Source organism: Phascolarctos cinereus, unplaced genomic scaffold, assembly GCF_003287225.1.
Source record: "Phascolarctos cinereus isolate Bilbo 61053 unplaced genomic scaffold, phaCin_HiC Scaffold_4;HRSCAF=312, whole genome shotgun sequence".
In the NCBI taxonomy this organism is placed as follows: domain Eukaryota; kingdom Metazoa; phylum Chordata; class Mammalia; order Diprotodontia; family Phascolarctidae; genus Phascolarctos; species Phascolarctos cinereus.
Genome location: NW_027555847.1, coordinates 248665406 through 248688708, shown reverse-complemented (window position 1 = coordinate 248688708; position 23303 = coordinate 248665406). Strand labels below are relative to the sequence as shown.

Below are 23303 nucleotides of genomic sequence, written 5' to 3'. Positions count from 1 at the left end.
GGCGGGAGGGGGCGGGCCGGGTTACTCTCGGTCACTGGCGGACAGCGCCCCGCGCTCCCACGTGCTGAATGCCTGCTTAGCTGCTTATTGTATGCCCAACGCAGCGCAGAGCCCCCGGAGGAATAATAACAACCACACGCTATTATTATTGACGTAGAGAGCTCTTTTAAGTCTGCAAAGTGCCTTACATACGATATCGGGGGCAGGGAACATCCCCATTTTGCAGATAAGGAAACTGAGGCTCGACGAGCTTAAGAGAATGGCCTAGGGTCTAGCAGTGCATGGGGGGGGTCGGTTTTTAAAACCATCATCTTCCAGACTTCAAGTCCAACACGCTGTCCACTCCACCACGGTCTGAAGGTGGCAGGGACCTGACTGGTCACCCAGTTCAACCTCTTTCATTTTAAAGATGAGGAAAAGTGAGGTCTGGGATGTAAGAGCCTCTCAGGCGTATCACGGGTGTCAGGGAACGCTAGGGTGATGAAGAAATAAAGACTCATTTACTGGGAGGGAGGGAATAAACTCTTCCATGAGGGCCTACTAGCCCAAAGGGAGTTTATGAGGCCAAGGGAGCTGAAGTCACACAGGTGGGAACTGCAGAGTTCAGCTCCCAGGCATCTTCTCGGCTGCATCCCTCGCCTGGACCAGTCCCCCTCCTCGGCTCTGACTATTGACCTCCCTGGCTTCCTTGGTGTCCTGACTAAAAGCCCACCTTCTACCAAAAACCTTCTCCAACCCCCTCTTCCTTCTACTGCCTTCCCTCTGTTAATTATCTCCTGTTGATATTTATTTGATTGTTTATATTTAGTAACTGTATCTAGTATGAAGCTTGCTTAGTAAGTTGTTATTTGCCTGTTGGTTTCCTCCATTGGATTGTAAGCTCTTTGAGGACAGAGATCGTTTGCCTCTTTTTGTATCCCCTTCACTTAGCAGACTGCTTGGCAAATAGTAGGCACTTAATAAATGTTGATTGATTACATCCAGGTACTCAGAAGGTGGCACTTACTCATTCGAATTTCCCACACCAGCTAAGGTAATAATAAAGCAGGGATTTATACTTAGCTTTAACGAGCTTTACATACAGTTATCTACATTACGGTGTCTTGTCCAGAATAAGTACATAATAAAATATTGTTGAAATGAATTGGAGGAGTACCACAGAATAGTGGAAGGAATGCTGATCTGAGTTCAAATCCCACCTCCTCCACTAGTGTCTGTAACAGGTAAAACCAGGAAAACACCACCCAAGGTGCCTAACGTTTTAGAATTGCTTCTAGGAATTCAAATGAAATACTGCATGCAAAGTGCTTTGCAAACCTTACAAGGTTACTTGGGCACTTAACACCCTCACTACCAGGTAGGTTAAAAAAAAAAGTTCTGTGGTAGTCTCTCCCCTTTTCCAACTGTGTAAACTAAGGCACAAAGAGAAGGTAGAGACCGGAGACAAGGTTGGTTTCCTTTAAAGACCTATTTTAAGGATTCAAACTCTCAAATGATGGTATTGCCCATGAATTGCATCATCCAGGAAAACTAAAATGGGAAAGGAAGTGAGCCAATCATGAAGCAATCGTAAGGGAAAGCGACAGACTGAGGGCTACAGTGATACCCACTGACTGTCAAAAGACCTTATGGCCTCGAGCATGCTGGGTAGATGGTCAGGGGAGGACATTCACATGCTTTCAAGAATTGCACAGGATTAAAAGGATGGGTGCGTTATGATTTCTCCCCAAAACCTTCATTAGCCAGCTCCTTATCCTCTAAATTCTTCAGTCTAGCATTTAAATCCCTCCAACAGACCTCTCCCAGTCTTTATTCCCCACCATTGCCTATATTCCAGCAAAAGTGGAATATTAGCTTTTCCCTAGAAGGAAGCAGAGACAAGAAGGGCAGTTTTTAAAATAAGGAATAGAATTTATTATATACTCCTAAAAAGCAAGTGGAGTGAAATGGAAATTCAGTTTCCTATAGAATCCTCTTTTTTGTGTGATGCTACATTGTGTGGAAATGTTCTTTTCTTGATTTTTAACTTTAGAATTTAAAAAACAAATAAATGCTTAGGGTTGCCTAACCTTTTGACCATCTCCTGCCTCTGGGCAAGCCCTCATCCATCCCTAGGGATATGTTTCTTCTCATCTCCGCTTTTCAGGAAGGTAGAAAACAAGTATTTATTAAGTATTTACTATGTGCTAGATTCTCCCAAATAAGTGCTTTTGTGATCCCCATTTTACAGCTAGAAAACTGAGGCTTCCTGACTCTAGGCCCCATGCTCTTAACTACTGCCTATTTAGCTGCCTTTAGAACCCTTCCAGCTCTTTCAAGATTGGTCCTCTTCCAGAAGGAAGGACAAACAGTCCTTCAAGATTCAGCTCAAGGTACTTCTTCCTCCAAGGACTCCTTGATTCCTCCCTGCCCCCTCCGGTTAATACTTTTCCATAAGTTACCTTTTAATCTATGTACATACCATCTATGATATCACATATATGTATCTACTACATCTCCCCCCTAGCACCCCAGCATGTTAGCCTTTTAAGGGTAGGGCCTGTGTGTTTTTGTATAAGCCCTATCATGTATGTTTGTTGAACTGAACTGAATTGAATTGTACAATTGGAAGGGGTTTCCACATCTATGATAATTAACGTATGAAATAAAGGCTAGGGGCTCCCAGTGAATTTGTGTCTCCAGAGACTGTCTACATTTTAGAAGAGGCCAGCCACAAGAGAGCAAATGTTTAAACTGAAGGAATAAGGCTCTAATAATGTTAGAATTTCAGTTATCAGAAAGCACGTTGAGGGCACGGAGGGAGAGTCGGAAATGTTTTTGGAGCTGGCCATTCCTCAGTACCAGTTCCTTACCCCACCCACCCACTCTCACCCCATTCTTTCACACCTCATTCTATAAGAAAATAGTCTAAGTGTCTACCAGGGGCAAGGACACAGGTTTTGGGGGTCAGGAATCTTTGCTCTTCCTAGTTGTGTGAGACGTTGGGCAAGTCACTGTCCTCGATGCATTTCAATCCAAGCAGCATTTATTAAGGCTTTCTATGTGCTGGGTGCTGGAGACTCAAAAATAAACAGTCCTTGATGTCCAGGAACTTTCATTTGGTCAGCTAGGTGGCACAGTGGATAGAGTGTTGAATTTGGGAAGATTAGAATCTGAATCCTGCCTTTAGGCACTTACCAATTAAGTGCCCCAGGATAAGTCACTCCCTCCTCAACTCCACCCTCTCCCCTCCCCCATTTCCCCAACAGTAAAATGGGGATAATTAAAGCACCTATCACACAGGGTTGTGGTGAGGATAAACTGAGACAACATAAGTAAAAACCTTTGTAAACTTTTAAATCACTATATAAATGCTAGCTATTTACATTCTACTGGGGGGACAGCTTCATGCAGTTGAAAAGTAAAAAATACCAAACTTGGGGTTGGGGGTGAGGTGGGATCCAGAGGAATTAGAAGAGGCCTTTTGTAAGAGGTAGCTAGCTCCTCATCTGACTGAGCCTTGGAGAGGTGGAAGTGAGAAGGGAGAATATTCCTGGCATGGGGAAAGAAGGGGAAGCCTTCTCAAAGGCTTTGAAGGCACTAATTCTGCAAGTTAGGAGCTGGCATGTCGAGTGGTAGAGAAGTCTGGCTGGAATGTAGACTGTTGTTGAGATGGGGTGTGATGTGTAATCAACCTGGTCAGAAAGGCTGGGGCCAGCGTGGGAAGGGCTTCAAATCCTGAACGAAGAGGTTGCTGATTTACTTGAACGTCCAAAGGAAGGCACTGAAGCTGCCTGAGCAGGGGAGTGACAGTTTGGGAGACTCCGTTTCCTTTTTTTGTAAAATGAAGGGATTGATATAGACCAGGGGTTACTGGCGGAAGCCTAGAGACAGATGGTGGTGCAGTGGATAGAGAGAGCCCTGGACCTAGAGTCAGGAAGATCTGGGTTCAAATCTAGCTTCAGCTGTGTAAAGCTGGGCAAGTCACTTAACCTCTGTCTACCTTGGTTTCCTCAACTTTAAAATGGCACCTACCTCACAGAGCTGTTCTGAGTATCAAATGAGATATCTGTAAAGCACTTAAGCACAGTGCCTGGCATGTAGTAGGCACTTAATAAATGCTTATTCCAAGGGGCAGCTAGAGAGCATACATATTTAAAAAAATGCTTATTTCCTTCCTGAGGGATGCACAGAGCCTCAAATGGTCCATGAAATCCATAGATTTCAGTGGGTCCTTCAACTTGAATTGAGTAGAAACTATTTTTATTTTCACTAACCTTTGGCAGCTAGCATTTCCCTGAATTATTTAAAAACATTATCCTTTTTATTTTTAAGGCAATTGGGGTTAAGTGACTCGTCCAGGGTCACACAGCTAGTAAGTGTCAAGTGTTTGGTCTGAGGCTAGATTTGAACTCAGGTCCTCCTGACTTCAGGGCCAGTGCTCTATCCACTGCACCACCTAGCTGCCCCCGGCCCTTCCCCTTTTTCCACATGGAAACTCGACAGATGGCAGAAGAGATTCCAGGAAAAACAAGTTTTCATCCCCTTGGACTTCTGGGCAGTTTTCCCTATGTTCAGAAGGGTGGCTGGTCTGTGTGGTTTTTCAGGACCAGTACTGGATTAAAGGGGAGTGGTTGGAATGGTGTTAATTAAAGGAATAATAGGATTATAGATTTAGAGCTGTCAGGGACCTGAGGTCACCTGGTCCATTGCGCTTCATTTTACGGATGTCACCTGTGTGAGTCACCCAGGGTCTGGGTCCCCTGACTCAAATCCAGAACTCTTCCTACTGTGCCTTGCTGGAAATGAAGCTCTTACTCTTTTCCTGGATCTAAGTTGAGATTGCCCCATATCCCCAGCCCAAGATCTCATCTTCAGGCTGATCAGGGAACTAAATTCCTTTCCTCAGTATCAGGGCGACAATCACAGAATCACAGAATGTGGGCATTGGAATAAACCTCAAGAGATAATCTAGACCAGGGTTTCTTAAAATGTGGGGGGGGGGGTAGTAGCACTTTGGTGAAGTCAGTGGACCTTTTCTTAGAATAATGTCTTTAGGGGCAGCTAGGTCGCGCAGTGGATAGAGCACCGGCCCTAAAGTCAGGAGGACCTGAGTTCAAATCTAGCCTCAGACCAAACACTTGACACTTACTAGCTGTGTGACCCTGGACAAGTCATTTAACCCAACTGCCTAAAAAGACATTTAAAAAAACTAAACTGGAGAAAATCTGCATTGGGAGAGGGAGTCTACAGTAGGAGTTCTGTATATCAATAAAATAAGTCTGGACCCCCCCAAAATTAACACTATATCATCTTTTTTTATAATGAAAAAGCTTCCTTCTCAATTATCTCATCTGAACTTCACAACTCTGTTGACAGAGGGCATACAGACATCATCATCATCATCATGTCCTTTCCGAGGATAAAGAAACTAAGAGAAGTAGGTAAAAGTGACTTGGCCACAGACACATGACTTTGAAGTCTCTTTAAAGACCCCAAGTCCTGCGGTCTTTTCACCTCACCTAAAACAGAAGCAATTTTGAGATAAAGGTAGAGATTTCTAATAGTGAAATATCTAGCATCAGCAAAAGGAAAGGGGCTCTGGGAGAATCAGGGAAGCCATCCCAAGACCTCTGAAATCACACAGCTACTCATTTACAAAGTATAACAGGGGCTCTTCAACCAAAAAATTTTACTTGGATTTTCCAGATCATGGAAGTGCTACAACCTTAACCTCCTAAATGTGGAAGGGATAACTGTAATTTTTCTTCCAGTAATATTATTCTGTTTTAAAGGATTATCTTCTGGTTTTGTTTTTGTTTTTTTAAAACAATGCAGTTTATAGTGGCACCATAACCTAAAAACTGTGAAGATGAATTTTCCTGCCCCAATTCCTTTTTTGGTCATATGTATCTGTGATGCTGTCATTCACATAATTTCTTGTATGTAAATCATAAGTAATATTTTATTCAAATGAGATCATGGTATTTCATGATTTGTAACCATATAGTATTATGTTTTTTTGTTTTGTTTTTCTAATTTTCATTTTCTCTAGTTGAAAGTTCACTTCTCTTGTTCCTGAATGGTTTCAATTCAATATTTGGTCCTTACTGCCAATTCATTCAAAGTATCGCTGTTACTGAATACCATGTTTCTAAAATATTCCCTTTCTTACAAAACCTTCCTTCCTGACGCCTCCTCTTTGGTCCTTACAAACTAAGAAATGTAACAGTTTTTGGATGGACACCAGTGTTTTGATGCATCAGAAAGTGTTTCTTAAAGGGTTTAAATTTCATCATACTGAGTATCACTTATGCATTGCCCAGGATCATGAAAAATTTAAGCCTTCTACTGATTTGGTTTCTGGATGGGGCAATGTGGCTCTCATCTTGTTTATATAATTGTTTAATTCGGTTCAACATACAATTACTAATCTAGGCTGCTAGGTGGCACAATGGATAGAGTGCCAGGCCTGTAATCAGAAAAATCTGAGTGCAAAGTCACCAACTTTAGCGCTAGAGATACAAAGACAAAATGAAACAGTCCTGCCTAAAGGCACCTACATTTGTAGCCAATGAGTGGCTGGAATGTGTATGCAAGTTAGAAAATATATAAATAGTTATACAAAGTAATTTCAAGAAAGTGAGAGAATAACTGACCAAATCAATCAAGGAAGGGCTCCAGTAGGAGGTGGCATCTGAGCCAGGCTTTGATGGGCTCTGGCAAGAGAGGAGGGAATATATTCCACCCATGGGGGACCAGTTGCAAAAAGGTATTGATTTTATTTTTCTATTCCTAAAATGTCCAATATCTTTCCAAGTCTTACTTTCATAACATTGTTAAATTTCAGGCCTAGAAGGGAATCTTGGAAGTTACGTAGGCACCCTAGGGAAGGGGCTTGGAAGCCCTTTCTGGCTTGGCTGAATTTACCTCGTCCCTTAGGTCCTTGATCTTGATACAAGACATCTTCTATCCAACCCCCACCTCCCACTCTTCTGAGTCTTGGGCTTTTTTATTGGCAAAACCACTTCCTCCTTTTCTAGAAGATGCTCTTCCCCCTCCTTTATTAAAACAAAAGCTTTAAAAATATCTCTCTGAAAGTAAAACTCCATGTTCTCCATTTGAGAAACACTGCCCTCTTCCCTCCTTCTGTAAGACAATGAAAAATATCTCAAGACACCAAGTGGCAGAAAACAGGCACTACTGAGTAGGTCTCTAGGCCTCAGTGTTGTCATCTGTCAAAAGGGTACAGTCATCTCCGGCCTGCTTTCTGTACAGGGATGTTGTGACTGTCTAATAAAATAGGAAGGAATGCACGGCCCTACCCCACCCCCAACAAAATGCTCATCCATCTGTTAAAGGACTAAACACTTATATGGCCCTTTTTAGTTATGAGACATTTTAAATACATTTTGTCTTTGTATCTTCACAATATACTTGAGTAGTCAAGTATCACTGTCACCAAAGAAACTGAGTTAAGGGACTTCAGCTCCAAGTCTATGGCTCTCTGCCCCTATAACCACATAGATGGAAGATGCAAAAACACTTGGAAAAGAACAAGGTGTGATACAAATGTGAGGAAATCGTTAAAGTCATAGCTTATATTTACTTTGCCACTGGCAAAGTGTTCACAACAAGCTTCTGGGTAAAGCACGGTAGGTTTTACAATATTATTATTCCCATTTTCAGTTGAGGAAACTGAGGTTCAGAGAAGTTAATTCACTAACCCTTCCTGTTATAACCCACAAATCCTATGATTCTAAGCTCACAAACTTGGACAACAACTAATAAGGTTCCATCGCCTAACAAAGTTATGCCCTATCTTTAAAAAATGAATCGCCCCTCCTTCTTTTGCTACAACGGAATGCTTTAGCCTTCCTTTTTTTGCTGCCCAGTCATCTGTAAAGTCTGAGGCTCTCTGTCCCTTCTGGCCAGGTCTTAGTGGTCATCAAATTCTGGCGAACATCCTGCTGTCTGTTTCCAGCAGTGCAAAGGAGCTCAAACGTGCAGTCATTCCCTTTTCTTCAATCGAGTCGCTGACTGTGGCCTGGTAGGAATTTGTTCTCTCTCTGTTATCTATCTTTGGGAGAAAGCCAAGTTATGTCCCACAGGTAACACAGTGGAAAGAACCCAAGGGAAGCAGGGAGGTGACAGACAATAGGTATGGACCCCAGGTGGACATTTTCAGATGGGGTCAGTGTGCTGGATTTTTTTTTTGCTTGACTTATAATCATTCAGTATTAGGGAGATTTTTATTGGGTCATGGAATATTAATTAGGAAATGACAGTGGTGTTAAAAACAAAGAGTAGCAGCAAAAAAAAAATTTTTTTAAGAAAAAAACAGGGATAGATTTGAGTCCTGGTTTTGACACTTCCTAATGTGACTGACTAAGTTGCTTAATCTCTCTGAGCCTATTTCTGCAGAGTTGTAGTGAAGAAAGGAAAAATCATTTTTAAAGTGAATTATTACTATACCTTAAGGCACCCACCCTTATTCTGGAGTAGGAGGTCCCAGAATTGCAAGTCTTATGCCAGTAAAGACAGAAATGTTCTCTGAAGACCCCACTCTGTGAAGTGAGACCTTTAACCTGACCGTCCCTACCCCAGGCCTGACATCCTGAGCTTTGCTCACTGTTTACTTTTCCTGTCCTCTTTATTTGACTTCCTACATGGTCTCTTTTCCTTCTATCAGCTGTAGTTTACGAGCCAGTATGGTGTAGCTTACAGGCAGCCAGGACTGGTGGCCAAAATGGCAACCACAGATCCAGCAGAACAGATCCTGGCTTTGCAAACAACTTACTGTGCCATTCTGGGCAAAATACTTCTTCTCTCTGGGCCATAGTGTCCTCTGTAAAATGAAAGGATGGGACTACATAGTTCTCCGAAGTCCCACCCCTTTCTGGATCATTATATAGTTCTAAGTATGCGCTAAGAAGTAGCTTTCTCCAGAGTGGGATGCTAAAGATTGGATCTGATTTGCTTCCTTGTGTCTTTTTGCTAGATCATTACTCCAACTTCCTTCTTCCCTCAGACTCCCAGCTCTGCCGTGGCTGGCCAGGATAGCCTCCCAGTTTCCGTATGAGCTGAGCTATTTCAGGAGCAAGGACTGCTATATGGGTAGGAAGGGAGGAACAGAAAAGGGAATGGAAGACTACCAGTTAAAATGGTTATATGAAAACTTCTAGGCAAACACAGCCCCCCTGAGGAGCACCTATTAGCACTGAAAAAGAAGGCCATGAGAAAAAACAGAGGAAAAGAGCTCTGAGCTTCCCCATCTCCTAAAGAACAGCACAAGGAGCTCGGACCTAAAGCAAAGGCCAGTTTTAAGGCTGAGGCTTCCTGCTGGATGAGAGCATGGAAACCAGGCCAAGGCCAGCATATCAAAGATATCTGGAGACACACCAGACAGAAGGCAGTGACATCAGGGGTTGAAGCCTGAAGTTTGGACCTCTCGGCAGGTGATAGCACAAGGAAACAAGCAGAGCTCAGCATACCTGCAGACCTATAGATGCCCTGAAAGCAACATGTTCCAAAGTCAAGCCACACCAGGACCAAGAACTGTAGCCATAAACATCTAATAAGCACAAATCTCATCTTTTACAAGAAGATTTTCCTGATCCCCTTAATGCTAGTGCCTTCCATCTGTTGATTATTTTCAATTTATATTATCAGTAGCTTTACCCCAATTAGGCTGTGAGCTCCTCAACAGTGGAAACTGTTTTTTTTGCCTTTCCTTGTATCCCCAAGTACAGTGCTTGGCATATAGTAGGTGCTTAATAAATGTTTATTGAGGGGCACCTAGGTGGTGTAGTGGATAGAGCACTGGCTCTGAAATCAGGAGGACCTGAGTTCAAATCTGACCTCAGACCAAATATTTGTCACTTACTGGCTGTGTGACCCTGGGCAAGTCACTTAACCCCAACTGCCTAAAAATAAATAAATAAATAAAGGTTTATTGACTGACTGAAATGAACAGGTCCAGAAGGACCATTGTTGGGAGAAGCACCAGAACAGCTAAGTTGCTGAATTGTGTATAATTCTATACGGGGGGAAATTATGGATTTTCAGTAGAAAAAAGCATTCCTATTGAGAAAATAAGGGCTGGGTGGAATCTTTGAAACAACCACAGGAGTCAAGGGAGCCTAGAAGAGTAACTATTCGAGTGATCTGAAGGGGGCTAAATGATGATAAGAGATTCTGTCTGACCAGAAGGAAAGAGACCACTGTCCCTTCAAAATCCCACTGTTTTCAAGAGTCAAAGAGAGAGCAAAGAAAGACAAAGTTAGGGCCTTGGTGCAGTTGTGTGCTGATTTATTTAAGAGTTAAAAAAAAAGGAAGGGGAAAGGAATATGATAGGGAAGAAATGATGAAGAAGGAATTTACTATTTCATTGGACACAGGCCTTGAAAAGTTAAACTTTAATATAAAGCAATAACACGTCAAGAAGCAAGTCCATAATCAGGAAGAGTTCCCATATTAAAGCACTGTTTCTGAGAGGGGGAAAGGGTCCAAGGCCACAATGCATTTTCCCCAACTGATTCCAAGGCCTAGGGAAGGAATGGGGGAGAAATTATTTGGAGAATACCTTTCTGCCTTGAGTTCTGTTTCCATGTCTCAGGGGTGGGTTTTCCCTTAGCCATCTATACTTTGTTACCCTCATAAACATAAACTACATTTGCTGGCACTGGGTGCCTTCTGTCTTTACATCACAGGCTTTCCCCACCCCAGCCTGAACTCTCCCTTGTAACAGAGAAAAACAATGACATGAAAACATCAAGTCCAGAGAGCGTGACTAAGAAGGTACAGAATATTCAGTGCACTCTCTACTTCTCTACCATGAAGGAAAAAAGTATGCTTCATTCTCTTATCTCTGGAATCTCCACTGGTTTTTCCATTACTCAGATTTCAACTTCAACTTTCACGTACACTGGGTAGCCAACGATCTCTTGGGTCTGCTCATTTCATTCCGCATCAGTTCTTACAGATCTTCCCACATTTCTCTGATTTGCTCATTCTTGCTGCACAATAATATTCCACTGCATTCCTATCAGTTTTTCCTGACATTTCCAAGTCGATGGATACTCACTTTGTTTCCAGACTGTTGCTGTGGATATTTTGGCATATACCAGACCTTTATTTGTGTCTTTGGCTTCCTAGGGGTGCATGTTCAACAGTGGGATTGATAAGCCCAAGGATATGAACAGTTTAGTCACTTTTCTTGGGAAATTCCATACTGAAATACAGAATGACTGAATCACTTCACAACTCCAACAGTGCATCCACGTAGCAATTTTTTATGCTCCTTCCAACATTGACTTTTCCCAAATTTTATCTCTATCAACTTGCATGGAGTTAAGACAAGGCTTCATACTTGTTTAAATTACTTCTTATATTACTATTTAGTAACTCAGAACATGTTTTCATGCGGTCATTTATAGTTTGCAAATCTTTAGAAAAACTGTTCACATCCTTTGATTAGTTTTCTGTTGGGAAATAGCTCTCTTGGTATGTCAATAGCCTATATATACCAGACAGCAGACTTTCATTAGTGATATTTTATGCAAGTATTTTCCCTACCCTGTTTTTTTTTGTTTTGTTACATCTTCATTGGTTTTATTTATACAAAAGCTTATTAACTATATGGAGCCAAAATTTTATCTTTTATGATTATGATTTATACCTTTTATGATCTCATCTATCCCTTGTTCGGGTAAAAGATTACAGCCAAACCTTCTCACTACCTCACCATATATCACAGTTGTGAAAGAGACCTGATCTTGTTCTCATTAACTTTTTTTATAGCTTAACCTTTCATATTCAGGTTGGGTATCCATTTTGAGCTTATTGTGGTATATGGTGTAAGACACTGGTTTCCCCTAGCAGTTCTTGTTAAAGACGAAGTTTACATTCTTGGATTTATCAAACACTGGATCACCATTTTCAACTGCTTCTTTTGGTTGCTTCTCTAGTTTGTCCCACTGATCTACTTTTGGGTTTAGCACCAAATAATCTAATTTAACTTTATTATTTTCATTTTCAGTTCCAAATTCTCTCCCTCTCTCCACTTCCTCTCCCACCTATTTGGAAGGCAAGACATATAATAACCATTACACATATGAATTCATGCAAAACATATCTCCACATTTAGCTATGTTGCAAAAAAAAAGGCAGTCAAAATAAAGTGGAAAAAATGCTTTGATCTGCATTCAGAGAGAACTGCATTCACTAGTTCTCTCTCTGGAAGTAGATAGCATTTTTTACATGGGTCTTTTGGAACTGTCATAGCACCAAAATATTTTAGTGACTAGTATGTGGTGCATGGACTGCTTTTGTGAGACAGATGGCTCAGGCAAGCTCAAGGACTCAGTCTGAGGCTATAAGAAGAGATGGAGGCCATAACTTAGACTTCAACAGGATTGTTTTCTGACTAACAATTGAATATAGTATAATAAATGGTAAAATCATCTCAGCCTCACCCACGTGATGAGCAAGGGGGAAGCCCAGTTTGCACAACTGAGGAGTTCCAAGTTCCTCATTGCCCCTTGATGTGGCCATGCAGTTACTTCAGGATTACAACGTGGAAGTATCCTGACCTCGATGACCCAGTTGACTTGAGAGCAAAGGTAAGAGAGATGATCAAAGGCTCCTCTGAACCCCAGAAAGTGCCAAGAAAAGCTAAAGGGAGGGGCAAGAGATAACTTCCCGGACTGCCCTGAGACTATATAAAGATCCTTTGACCTGAAAAAAACCTCTCAGCAGTCAGATGGCCCTTTGGCCTGGTGGGATGGCAAGGCTTCTGCAGCAGGGGCACCCATATCACTGACCCTGAGATTAGATTCCTTTCCAAGTGCTATTGATTCTCCCCCTCACCTTGGGTCAACCTGTGGGGTTGTTTGCCCACAGCGGGTTCCAGCCAAGCCAAGCAATTGAAGACAAAACAAAATCTGTCAATAGGTGAACAGGTTAATGCCAGACCTTCTCTCCACCTCATTACACTCACTACCCACTCAGGTATGAATGGGACAATTCTTTATTCTGGTGGTTGCTGAGCTCTGTGTCTCAGACTCATATTGGAAATAGTTCAAGGTCACCACTGCTTCTCTCTAGCTCAAATCCCACAAGTTCTGCACACAGGCAGGTAATAACCTCAATTTTCAAACTCCTATTGCAATTGTCCCTTGTTTTCTGTAAACCCAGTTGAAATCTAGATATGTTTATAAGAATATAAATTAGAGAGCGATAATAATCTCATGGGGCAAGTTGATGGCACAGTAGATAGAGGGCCAAGACTGGAGTTAGGAAGACTCATCTTCCTGAGTTCAAATGCAGTCTCAGACACTTACCAGCTGTGTGACCCAGGGTAAGTCACTTAACCCTGTTTACCTCCATTTCCTCATCTGTAAAATGAGCTGGAGAAGGAAATGGCAAACCACTCTAGGATCTCTGCCAAGAAACCCCCAAATGGGGTCATGAAGAGTTGGACTGAATCTATCAAATTATTCTTCTTATCAGTGGATTCCTAAAATCACACGATGTTAGATCTAGAAGGACCTGAGAGATCTTCTAATCTACCCCTCTCACTGCAAATATGATGAAAAAGACCCAGAGAAGGACAGTGACTTACTTTAAGGTCGTCCTTTCAAGGGATCAAACTATCAATCAACCAACCAGCATTTATGTGAGAGTAACAATATGTATGTATATAAATATACAAAGAAGAAAATTTGTTGTTCAGTTATTTTCAGTTGTGTCCAACTCTTTGTGACCCCATTTGGAGGTTTCTTTCTTTTTCTTTTTTTAAAATTAATTTATTTTTAGTTTTCAACAATCAACTTCCATAAGCTTTTGAGTTTTAAATTTCCTCCCCCTCCCCCCAAGATGGCATGCAATCTGATATAGCTCTACATATACATTCCTATTAAAGATATTTTCACATTGGTCATGTTGTAAAGAAGAATTAGAACCAATAGGAGGAACTATAAGAAAGAAGAAACAAATCAAAACAGAAGAAAAAAAAAAGCAAGTAATATGCTTTGATCTGCATTCAAACCCCATAGTTCTTTCTCTGGATGTGGACAGCATTTTCCATCATGAGACTTTTAGAGATATCTTAGATCCTTGAATTGCTGAGAAGAGCTGTCCATCAAAGTTAGTCATCACACAACATGGCTGTTACTGTATAACTTGGTCCCCTGGTTCTGCTCACTTCACTCAGCATCAGTCCATATCTGTCTTTCCAGGTTTTTCTGAAGTCCGTTTGCTCATCATTTCTTATAGCACAGCAGTATTCCATTACATTCATATGCGACAACTTGTTCAGCCATTCCCCAATTGATGGGCATCCCCTCAATTTCCAATTCTTGGCCACCACAAAAAGAGCTGCTATAAATATTCTTGTACATGTGGGTCCTTTTCCCATTTGCATGATCTCTTTGGGATACAGCCTTAGAAATGCTACTGCTGGGTCAAAGGGTGTGCACATTTTTATAGCCCTTTGGGCATAGTTCCAAATTGCTCTCCAAAATGGTTGGAACAATTCACAATTCCACCAACAATGCATTAGTGTTTCAAGTTTCCCACATCTTCTCCAACATTTATCATTTTCTTGTTTTGTCATGTTAGCCAATCTGATAAGTATGATGTGGTACCTCAGAGTTGTTTTGATTTGCATTTCTCTAATCAATAGTGATTTAGAGCATTTTTTCATATGATTACAGATAGCTTTCATTTCTTCATCCTAAAAATGCCTATTCGTATCCTTTGACCATTTATCAATTAGGGAATGACTTGTATTCTCATAAATTTGATTTAGTTCTCTATATATTTTAGAAATGAAGCCCTTATCAGAGACATTGGTTGTAAAAGTTCTTTCCCAGTTTTCTGCTTCCCTCCTAATTTTGGTTGCATTGGCTTTGTTTGTGCAAAAACTTTTCAATTTAATGTAATCATCCATTTTGCATTTCATAATGTTCTCTAACTTTTGTTTGGTCATAAATTCTTCTTTTCATAATTCATAAATCTGACAGGTAAACTATTCCTTGCTCTCCCATTTTGCTTATAGTATCAGCCTTTACATCTAAATCATGTACTCATTTTGACTTTATTTTGGTATACGGTATAAGATTTTGGTCTATGCCTAATTTCTGCCATACTCTTTTCCATTTTCCCCAGGAATTTTTGTCAAATAACGAGTTCTTATCCCAGAAGCTGGGGTCTTTGGGTTTATCAAACAGTAGATTACTATAGTCACTGACTACTGTGGAGTTTTCTTGGCAAAAATACTGATTTGCCATTTCCTTCTCCAGCTCATATTATAGATGAGGAAAATAAGGCAAACAAGGTTAAATGACTTGCCCAGGATCATAGAGCTAGTAAGTATCTGAGGCCAGATTTGAATTTAGGAAGATGAGTCTTCCTGATTCCAGGGCTGGTGTTCTATCCACTGTGCCACACCCCCAGAAAAAGAATTTGAAAAAAAAAAACAACAAGGTAATTAAAGGAAGGCAAGTCTTCATTTAGAAGATGGTACCTGAGGCATATCTTGAAGAAAGAAAGGAATTCCAACAAGTGGAGGACATTTCAAGAATAGAGGATGGCCAGTGAAAAGGCTCAGGGGATGGAGTGCCATGTGAGCAAGAGAAAGAAGGCTAGCTCGGCAGGACCACAGAGAGTAGGAAGGAAGTGATGGACAGTAAAGACAAGCTGGAGCCAGCCTGTAAAAGCTTTTAAAAGCCAAAAGGAGTTATTCACATTATATCCTCAAGGTAGTGGGGAGCCCCTGGAGTTTACTGAGTAGAGGAATGACATGGGGAGGGACAATCACTTTGACAGCTGTGTGGGGAGAGGGAAGAGACTTAATTTTAATAATAGCTAGCATTTATACAGCACTTTAAAGTTTGCAAAATGCTTAACAAATATTAACTTATTTAATCCACACCAGAACCTTGGGAGGAAGGTGCTATTATTATCCCTATTGTAAGGGAGGCAGGAGAGTTTAAGTGACTTGTCCAGTGTCACACAGCTAGTAATCTAAACTCAGGTCTTCCTGAATCCAGGTCCAGGTCCAGGTCCTCTGTCTAGGACACCCATTAGGGGGGTCATTCCAATAGCCCAGGAAATCAGGGATATGCTGATAAATGTTATGCATGACACATTTTTAAATTTAATCTGCATTATTAATGTTTTTCCATCACTTTCTTCAGTTTAGACAGTTGTCAAAACAATCATGCCCTGATTTATAGCATTTACTTATATTTATTATATTTAAATGTATGTTATTATTATACTTATTTTTTGTACAATAGGAAGAATGCCCTGGTTTTTTCATTTATTATGTTTATATAATTTATTTATATTTGTTATATTTCTATGCATACTGTTTATTGTGTTTATAGAATTTACTTATATATATAATTTATTATATTTATAGGATTTACTTATATTTATTATTCTATTTATAGCATTTACTTATTTATTTATAGCATCCTAACATGTAAATGCTCACACTGAAAACTTACCAGTCAGCTCTCACCAGCCATCAGAGCTGGCTCTTGCACAGCACTGGACGGGGGCCTGAAATAAGATATTGGCTGCATGACTAGGGTCTATCTGAGATATGTCATAGAGGTAGAAAAGTCAAGATCCAGCAACTGCTAGGATATGTGGGGTGAATGAGATTGAGACATTGATGATAATACTACAGTTGTGAACCTGGGGGATTAGAAGAATGGTGATAGCTTTGACAGAAATAGGGAATTTGGGGGAGAAAGATAACGAGTTGCTTTGGACAGGCTGAACTGACATGTCTCCAGAATATCCAAAGGGAAATGTCCCATAAGTGATGTAGGACTGGAGCTCACCAGAGACTAGGCCTGGATATAGGGATTGGGAGTCACCAGTATGGGGGCAATGGAAGCCATGGGAGTTGAGGTCACTGAGAAACCTTGGTGTAGAGAACCTCTAGAACTCTAGGCTCTTCGCTTTTTTTTTTTCCTTTTCTCCTCATTTTCTTGTATCAAACTCTCTCACCCACGACTCCTTCAAATATCAAGTGTCCTCTGTACATTTAAGAAAGTCTGATTTATAAAAGCTCCATTTATATCTTATCTAGTCAGTGAAATGACATCACCCATCCAATTTCTAGGAGCCCATTTCCAAGTCACACCCACCTCTCCTCCATTCTGTTCACCCTGGGCCTAGAAAGTGGGCCCTTTCTGGAAATGTGTCACTGCCTCAGGCTTTTCTGTTCCCATATTCTCCAAAACCAAGCTTCTAAAGGAGTTATCTGTACTCTAGCCTCTCTTCCTCTCCACCCACTCATACTTCAGCCCCTGGGCAATCTGGATTCATTCCCACCATTCTGCTGAAGCTACTCCCTCCAAGGTTATCCAACATCCTCCTTATCCATAAATCCAAAGGTATTTACCCCCCTCCTTATCAATCCTAGACCAGGGTAGATCACTCCTTACTTTTAAATGTCCTCTCCTCCCACTCGGATTCCAGAGAAGCTGGGTTCTGCGGGTTCTTCCCAAACAAACCTCCCTAACCATTCCTTAGAACCTTTTGCCAGCTCCTCCTTAAATGTCCTCCACCCTCAGCCCTTCCCTCTCCAGATTGTCCCCCTAGATGCTTTCAGACACTCCATGGTTTCAACTTTAAACTCTATGCAGATGACTCTCACATCAATCAAGTAAGCAAGTAGTACAAAAATATTACACATTTGCTGTGTCACTGACCTTCTAGCATGATTACCTGAGCCTCCACATGTCTCAAACTGAACTCATCCTTCTCTTCCAACCAGCTCCTCCTCCCCCAGCCGTTCTAGTTCTGTGGATGGCATCACCCTCCTGACACCTGGGCTCCTAACTTCAGAGTCATATTGACTCTTCTCTTTCCCTCACTCTACAACCTTTCGGGGTAGCAGGAAAAGCACCGTATTTGGAGTCAAGAATATTGGGTTGAAATCCTGGCTCTGCTAACTTACTAAAAGTGTGACCTCGGGCAAGTCATGAGGCCTCTAGACCTCAGTTTCCTCCTCTGTAAAATATGGGCTTGGCCAACTGATCACTCAGATTCCTAAGATCCAGTTGCCAAGCCTGGTCCATTTTGCCTTCTAGAAATCTCTCTCACCATCTGTCTCCACCTCTTCAATACCACAACCACCACCCCAGGCCAAGCTGTCACCTCTTCTCACCTAGATTACTGTAACAGCCTCTTAATTACTCCTGTTTTCAGCCTATGCCCTCTCCAAGCTATCCTTCACACCAGTGCCCTCATATTCTCGGGGCACCTAGGTGGCACAGTGGATAAAGCACTGGACTCGGAATCAGGAAGACTCATCTTCCCTACTTCAAATCCAGCTTCAGACACTTACTAGGCATGTGAGCACAGCAAGTCATTTAATCCTGTTTGCCTCAGCTGACTTATCTGTAAAATGAGCTGGAGAAGAAAATGGCAAACATTGCAGGATCTTTGTCAAGAAAACCCCAAATGACATCAGGAAGAGTTGGACACGACACTGCCCCACCATAATTATATTACACCTCTACTCAAAAATCTTCACTGCCTCCCCGAAGCCTAAACTCTCGACCCTGACATAGAAGGCCCTAGACAGTCTGGATCCAACCTATCTTTTCCAGCCTCAACTCATATAATTCCTATTAACGTGCTCTAGGTTCTTAAAAAGCCTAGATATTTTCTATGGCACAGTGGGTCCAGAGCATTGAGCCTAGAGTCAAGAAGACCTGAGTTCAAATGTGGCTTCTGACACTTACTAGATGTATGACCCTGGGCAAGTCACTTAATCTGTCTGCCTCAAGTTTCCTCATTAATAAAAATAACACCTACCTCCCAGAGTTGTTGTGAGGATTAAACGAGATACTATTTGTATTTGTAAAGCGCTTAGCACAAGGCTAGACACATAATAGGCGCTTAGTAAGTGCTGGTTTCCTTCTTTCTCGACCTACCCTCAAATCCCCTTCTCTCAAGCTATTCCCCATGCATGGAACAGTTTTTCTCCAACCCCAAACTGTCGACTTAAATACCTCTCTCTTCCTTTAAAGTTCAACCCAACTCTTCTAAGCAATCTTTGATGACTCCCTCCTCGGAAGTGAAAGTGAGCCCCTGACTGTCCTTCAAGGACACTTTATCTAGACTGTTCTTTTGCACATTCGAATGCAGGAAACAATATGTATATAAATATGGTGAGCCAAGATACACATAGAGTAGATGAAGGCTTAGAGGGAAGGTCACTAGGGGAGGGGCTGGGGTGATGTCTGAGCCAAGTCTTAATGGATGCTAAGAGGTGAAGGGGAGAAAGGAAGGGCATTCCAGGTGTGGAGGTCAGACAGAATCAAAGCACTGAGGTGGTGGATGCAGGATCATGGGTGAGGAAGCTGGAAAATACAGCTTGTGGAGGGGAGTAACATGTGAAAAATATTGGAAAGGCAGAGAGGGACCAGGTTGAGAAGAGCTTTAAATGACAACGTTTTTATTTGATCCTAGAGGTAACAGGGAGTCCCTGAGATTTAAAGAATAGAGCAGTGACATAGTCAGACCCAGGCTTTGGGAACATCACCTTGGCAGCTGTGTGGAGTATAGACTGGATTGGGGAAAGTTATTTAGATTGTAACACTGGATATTATTATTTGAATAACCAAAGGGCAGCCTGCTTGTTCCACTGGTATCAATGCAATGTCAAGAAGATCTCTAGTATGATGGGTGGACCCACTGAGAAGTTTTCAGGTGGATACAACTACAGGCACCTCAGTGGTACAATGGATAGAATTCTGAGCCTGGAATCAGGAAGAACTGAGTTCAAATTCAGCCACAGACACTTAACAGTGTGAGCTTGGGCAAGTCATTTGACCTGTTTGCCTCAGTTTCCCCACCTGTAAAATAAGTATAATAAAAATCCCTGGAAGGCTTGCTGTGAGGATCCAATGAGATATTAGTAAAAAGCACTTTGAACAGTGCCTGGTACATAGGAGGTGCTATATAAATACTCACTATTGTTATTATTATTATTATTATTATTATTATTATTATTATAACAGAATGTGGAGGCACAGGATGTCAGTATCTGTTCTAAGTATATTCCCTTTCTTGGCTATAAACTCCAAGAGAATGGGGTCCACTCTAATCTAATTAAGAGGCAGCTAGGTGGGGTATAGTGGATAGATTGCTCGACCCAAGTCGGAAAGGCCTGAATTTAAATCCAGCCTCAAACACTTATCATCTGGGTAACCATAGGCAAGCCATTAAACCTCTTTGCCTCAGTTTCCTCATTTGTAAAATGACAATAATAGCACCTATCTCCCTGGGTTATTATGATAAAATGAGATATTTGTAAACAACTTTGCAAACCTTAACGCCTATATAAATGTTCAGCTGTGTCCTACTCTTCATGGGTTTTCTTGGCAAAGATACTGGAGTAGTTTGCCATTCCTTCTCCAGTTCATTTTACAGACGAGGAAGCTGAGGCAAACAGAGTTAAGTGACTTGCCAGCTAATATGTGTCTGAGGCCAGATCTGAACTCAGGTCTTCCTGAACTCAGCTATTAATGTTTAATGTTTATCTAAACTCTATCTCTCTCCATCCCCTACCTACTACCACTAGTAGAATCCTCTGTACACAATATTACTCAACAAGCAGTAGGCCTTAAATAAAAAGTTTATTGCTGAATGAATAAATCTTCTAGAAAAGAAAGCTATCTCTCACTAATATACCATACCCTAATCTATGCCATTCCCATTTTACTATCACTGTGATAGTGCCACTGAGGCACTAATCAGTGCCAGTGCCTCAGTCTCCAAATTTATGAAAGAAAAATAATCTGGCCCCGAGAGGGAGGAAAAAGGTGCAGTTTCTGTCAATAAAGGTTCTAGGGACAAATACTCCTCCCTCACAGCAAGGGGCTGGCAGAAAGATGGACTTCCTACTGCCCACAGAAAAACTGTCTACTTTGTAAAACAAGCATGTTGATATAGAGTAAGAGCCCTGAACTTGGAGTTAGGAGGCCTGAGTTTGGGATTCCCACTTGCTACATTCACTACCGTGGTCCTGGTCACTCTTGAAGCCTCAGTTTCTCCATTTGAGCACAATACCTGTAGTACCAACCTCACTGGCTCAAACAAGAAAGTTTAAGTAATGTGCTTTGCAAAGTTTAAAAGGGCTACGTGCATCTGTAATTCAAGGCCAATTCCTTCTCCCGGCCACAAGCTTATTATAAGTCCCACGTGGATGGGCCAGGGTGCCTGGGTTAGCTTTTGCTAAGAAAACCCCAATCTAGACTCTGGGATGTTTCTTGGGCGGTTTCCTAAGGGCAGAACTGTAAGGCGTCTGTGCACAGTCTTAAGCCTTCAACCCACACCCCTCCGGTCCCGTCTCCTCCTCTCTTCTCGCCCTCCTTCCCCCACCTTCCCCCTTCCTCCCCCATCCCGGCAGCAGGCTGCCAGCAGAGCTCTGCGAACTCCGGCGGGCCGAGGGAATGACCTATAGTAACCTCCCTTGCTGACGCTGACGTCACGAGCGCCAGGGCGCTCGAGGGGGCGGGGCTTGGGGCTGCACAATTTAGTAGCCCCTTGCGCCCCAGCTGCCCGAAGAGGCGTGACCGCTTCTCGGGGAAGTGAAGAGTCCCCGGGTCTGCACTGCTGCTCGGAAAGGGGTCGGCGGAGGGGGGGAGTCGGGGAGAGTGTGAGTCTCCAAATGTACCCCCAGACGGCGAGTCCCCAGCTGTGCGCGCATCCCGGGGTCTCGGTGCCCGCGGACCTGCACAAGTACACGTAAACACAGTCCACAGCCAAACACGGAGTCCCAAGCCACAGACACGCGCAGAAGCACGAATACACACACACCCTCGACGCCGGGAACGGTCAAGACAGGCTGAGGATCCGGGAGGGCTGCCTCTAGTCCCAGCGGGGGAAAGGGGTATGCAGACAGCCCCGTCCCCCTCCTCACCACACCCCCGGCCATGCATCCTCTCCCGGCCGGGCTCCCACGCGCCCAGGTCCAGCTCCCCGGCAACCCCACTCCTCCCTCCCCGGCACCCACCTTCGATGTCACTGAGCAGAGCCGAGTCGATGTCACTGGAGTCGCCCAGGGCCAGGGAGGGATCCAAGGCCGTCTCATCGAAGGACAGGCCATTCATCTTGGCGGCTGGAGGGAGCCCGCAGCTCCTGCCCGCCGGACCCCGGACGCCTGCTCTGGGCTGGGTGGCGTTTCTCTTCCCACACCGCGCCTCTCCCGGTGCCTTCCCTCAGCTCTGCTCCATGGACCGTGCTCTTCTCGGAGGAGAAACCGTGCACGCCCCTAACTCTGCCCGGGCCTCCGGCGTCCAGTGGCCTCGCCCAGTTCCTGAAACAAAGTTAGTGCCAGGGTCGCCACCCGCCCGCCCCCAGCGCCATGCCCGCTAAAAGTTGGTCGCTTAACTGCCCCGTGGAGGGGGAAGGGAGGGAGAGGGCGCGGGGCGGGGCATCTGCGCCGGGTGTCTCCACCCCACCCCAGCCTGTCCCCCACCCCACCCCACCCCCCGCCCTCCAGTTTGAGTGACAGCCCCATTCCGAACTCTGAGCCTCTGGGGACGCTCCGAAGCCAAGGAAGCAGTAGAGGCACTGGGCTACCTAAGGCCTGGGCAGCGCGAGTTCGCCGCTGGGGACCACGTGGAGCCGGGAGGCCGGACCTGGAGGGGAGCGTGGGGATAGCATTTGTGGCGTTGGGCTGGGGGCTCCCGGGCCTGCGACCAGGTGTAGGGCACACGGAGCTTCGCCAAGCGCTTGGCGTCTCAGCACGGTTCCGCGCCAAAGTCAGCTGGAGGATTTGAGGGGTCACTGGACGCGCGGGGCAGCTCGCCTAACTGGCACCCTCCCCAGACCCCTCCTCCTCCATGAAGCACCGGCGCACGGTACCCCAGCTTCCCAATTTGTAGAGATCCCAGGCTGACTGTGACCGCCCTGTGTTTGAGCTTCGTGGTCGCTTGGACCCCTCCTCTTTCACACTCCTCAGATGGGAAGATTCTCAGTCGAATTAGGGACCAGATCAGCCAGCCTTCCCCACGCCAGTCCAGGTGGGGCAGGTCACCTGGAGCCTGGCTGAAAGGAACTGACCTGATGCCATCTAGACTGGCATACCCCGTCCATATCCCTGCCCCACCTTCACTGACAGCTCCTACCTTTAACTCGAGGTAGATGGAGCTTGAGACCTTGTCAAAGTGTGGTCCGAGGACAACTAGGGGTCCCCAGGTCAAAACCGTTTACATAATCATACTGAGAAGTTGTCTATTAAAATGCACCTGCCTTTTCCAACTATTTGTCTGTGTGAGGCTGGA

The 23303-nt window shown here is 43.5% G+C and overlaps 1 protein-coding gene across 1 annotated transcript in view; it reads right to left on the bottom strand.

Moving 5' to 3' along the window:
* SREBF1 (sterol regulatory element binding transcription factor 1) overlaps positions 1 to 22452 on the bottom strand; it is a 57121-nt gene extending 34669 nt beyond the window's left edge. Inside the window, 1 exon segment of the mRNA XM_078152977.1 lies at positions 22031 to 22452. Within this exon segment, the coding sequence (XP_078009103.1) occupies positions 22031 to 22127 (97 nt within the window). The 5' untranslated portion in view covers positions 22128 to 22452.
* Positions 22453 to 23303: the final 851 nt, after the last annotated feature.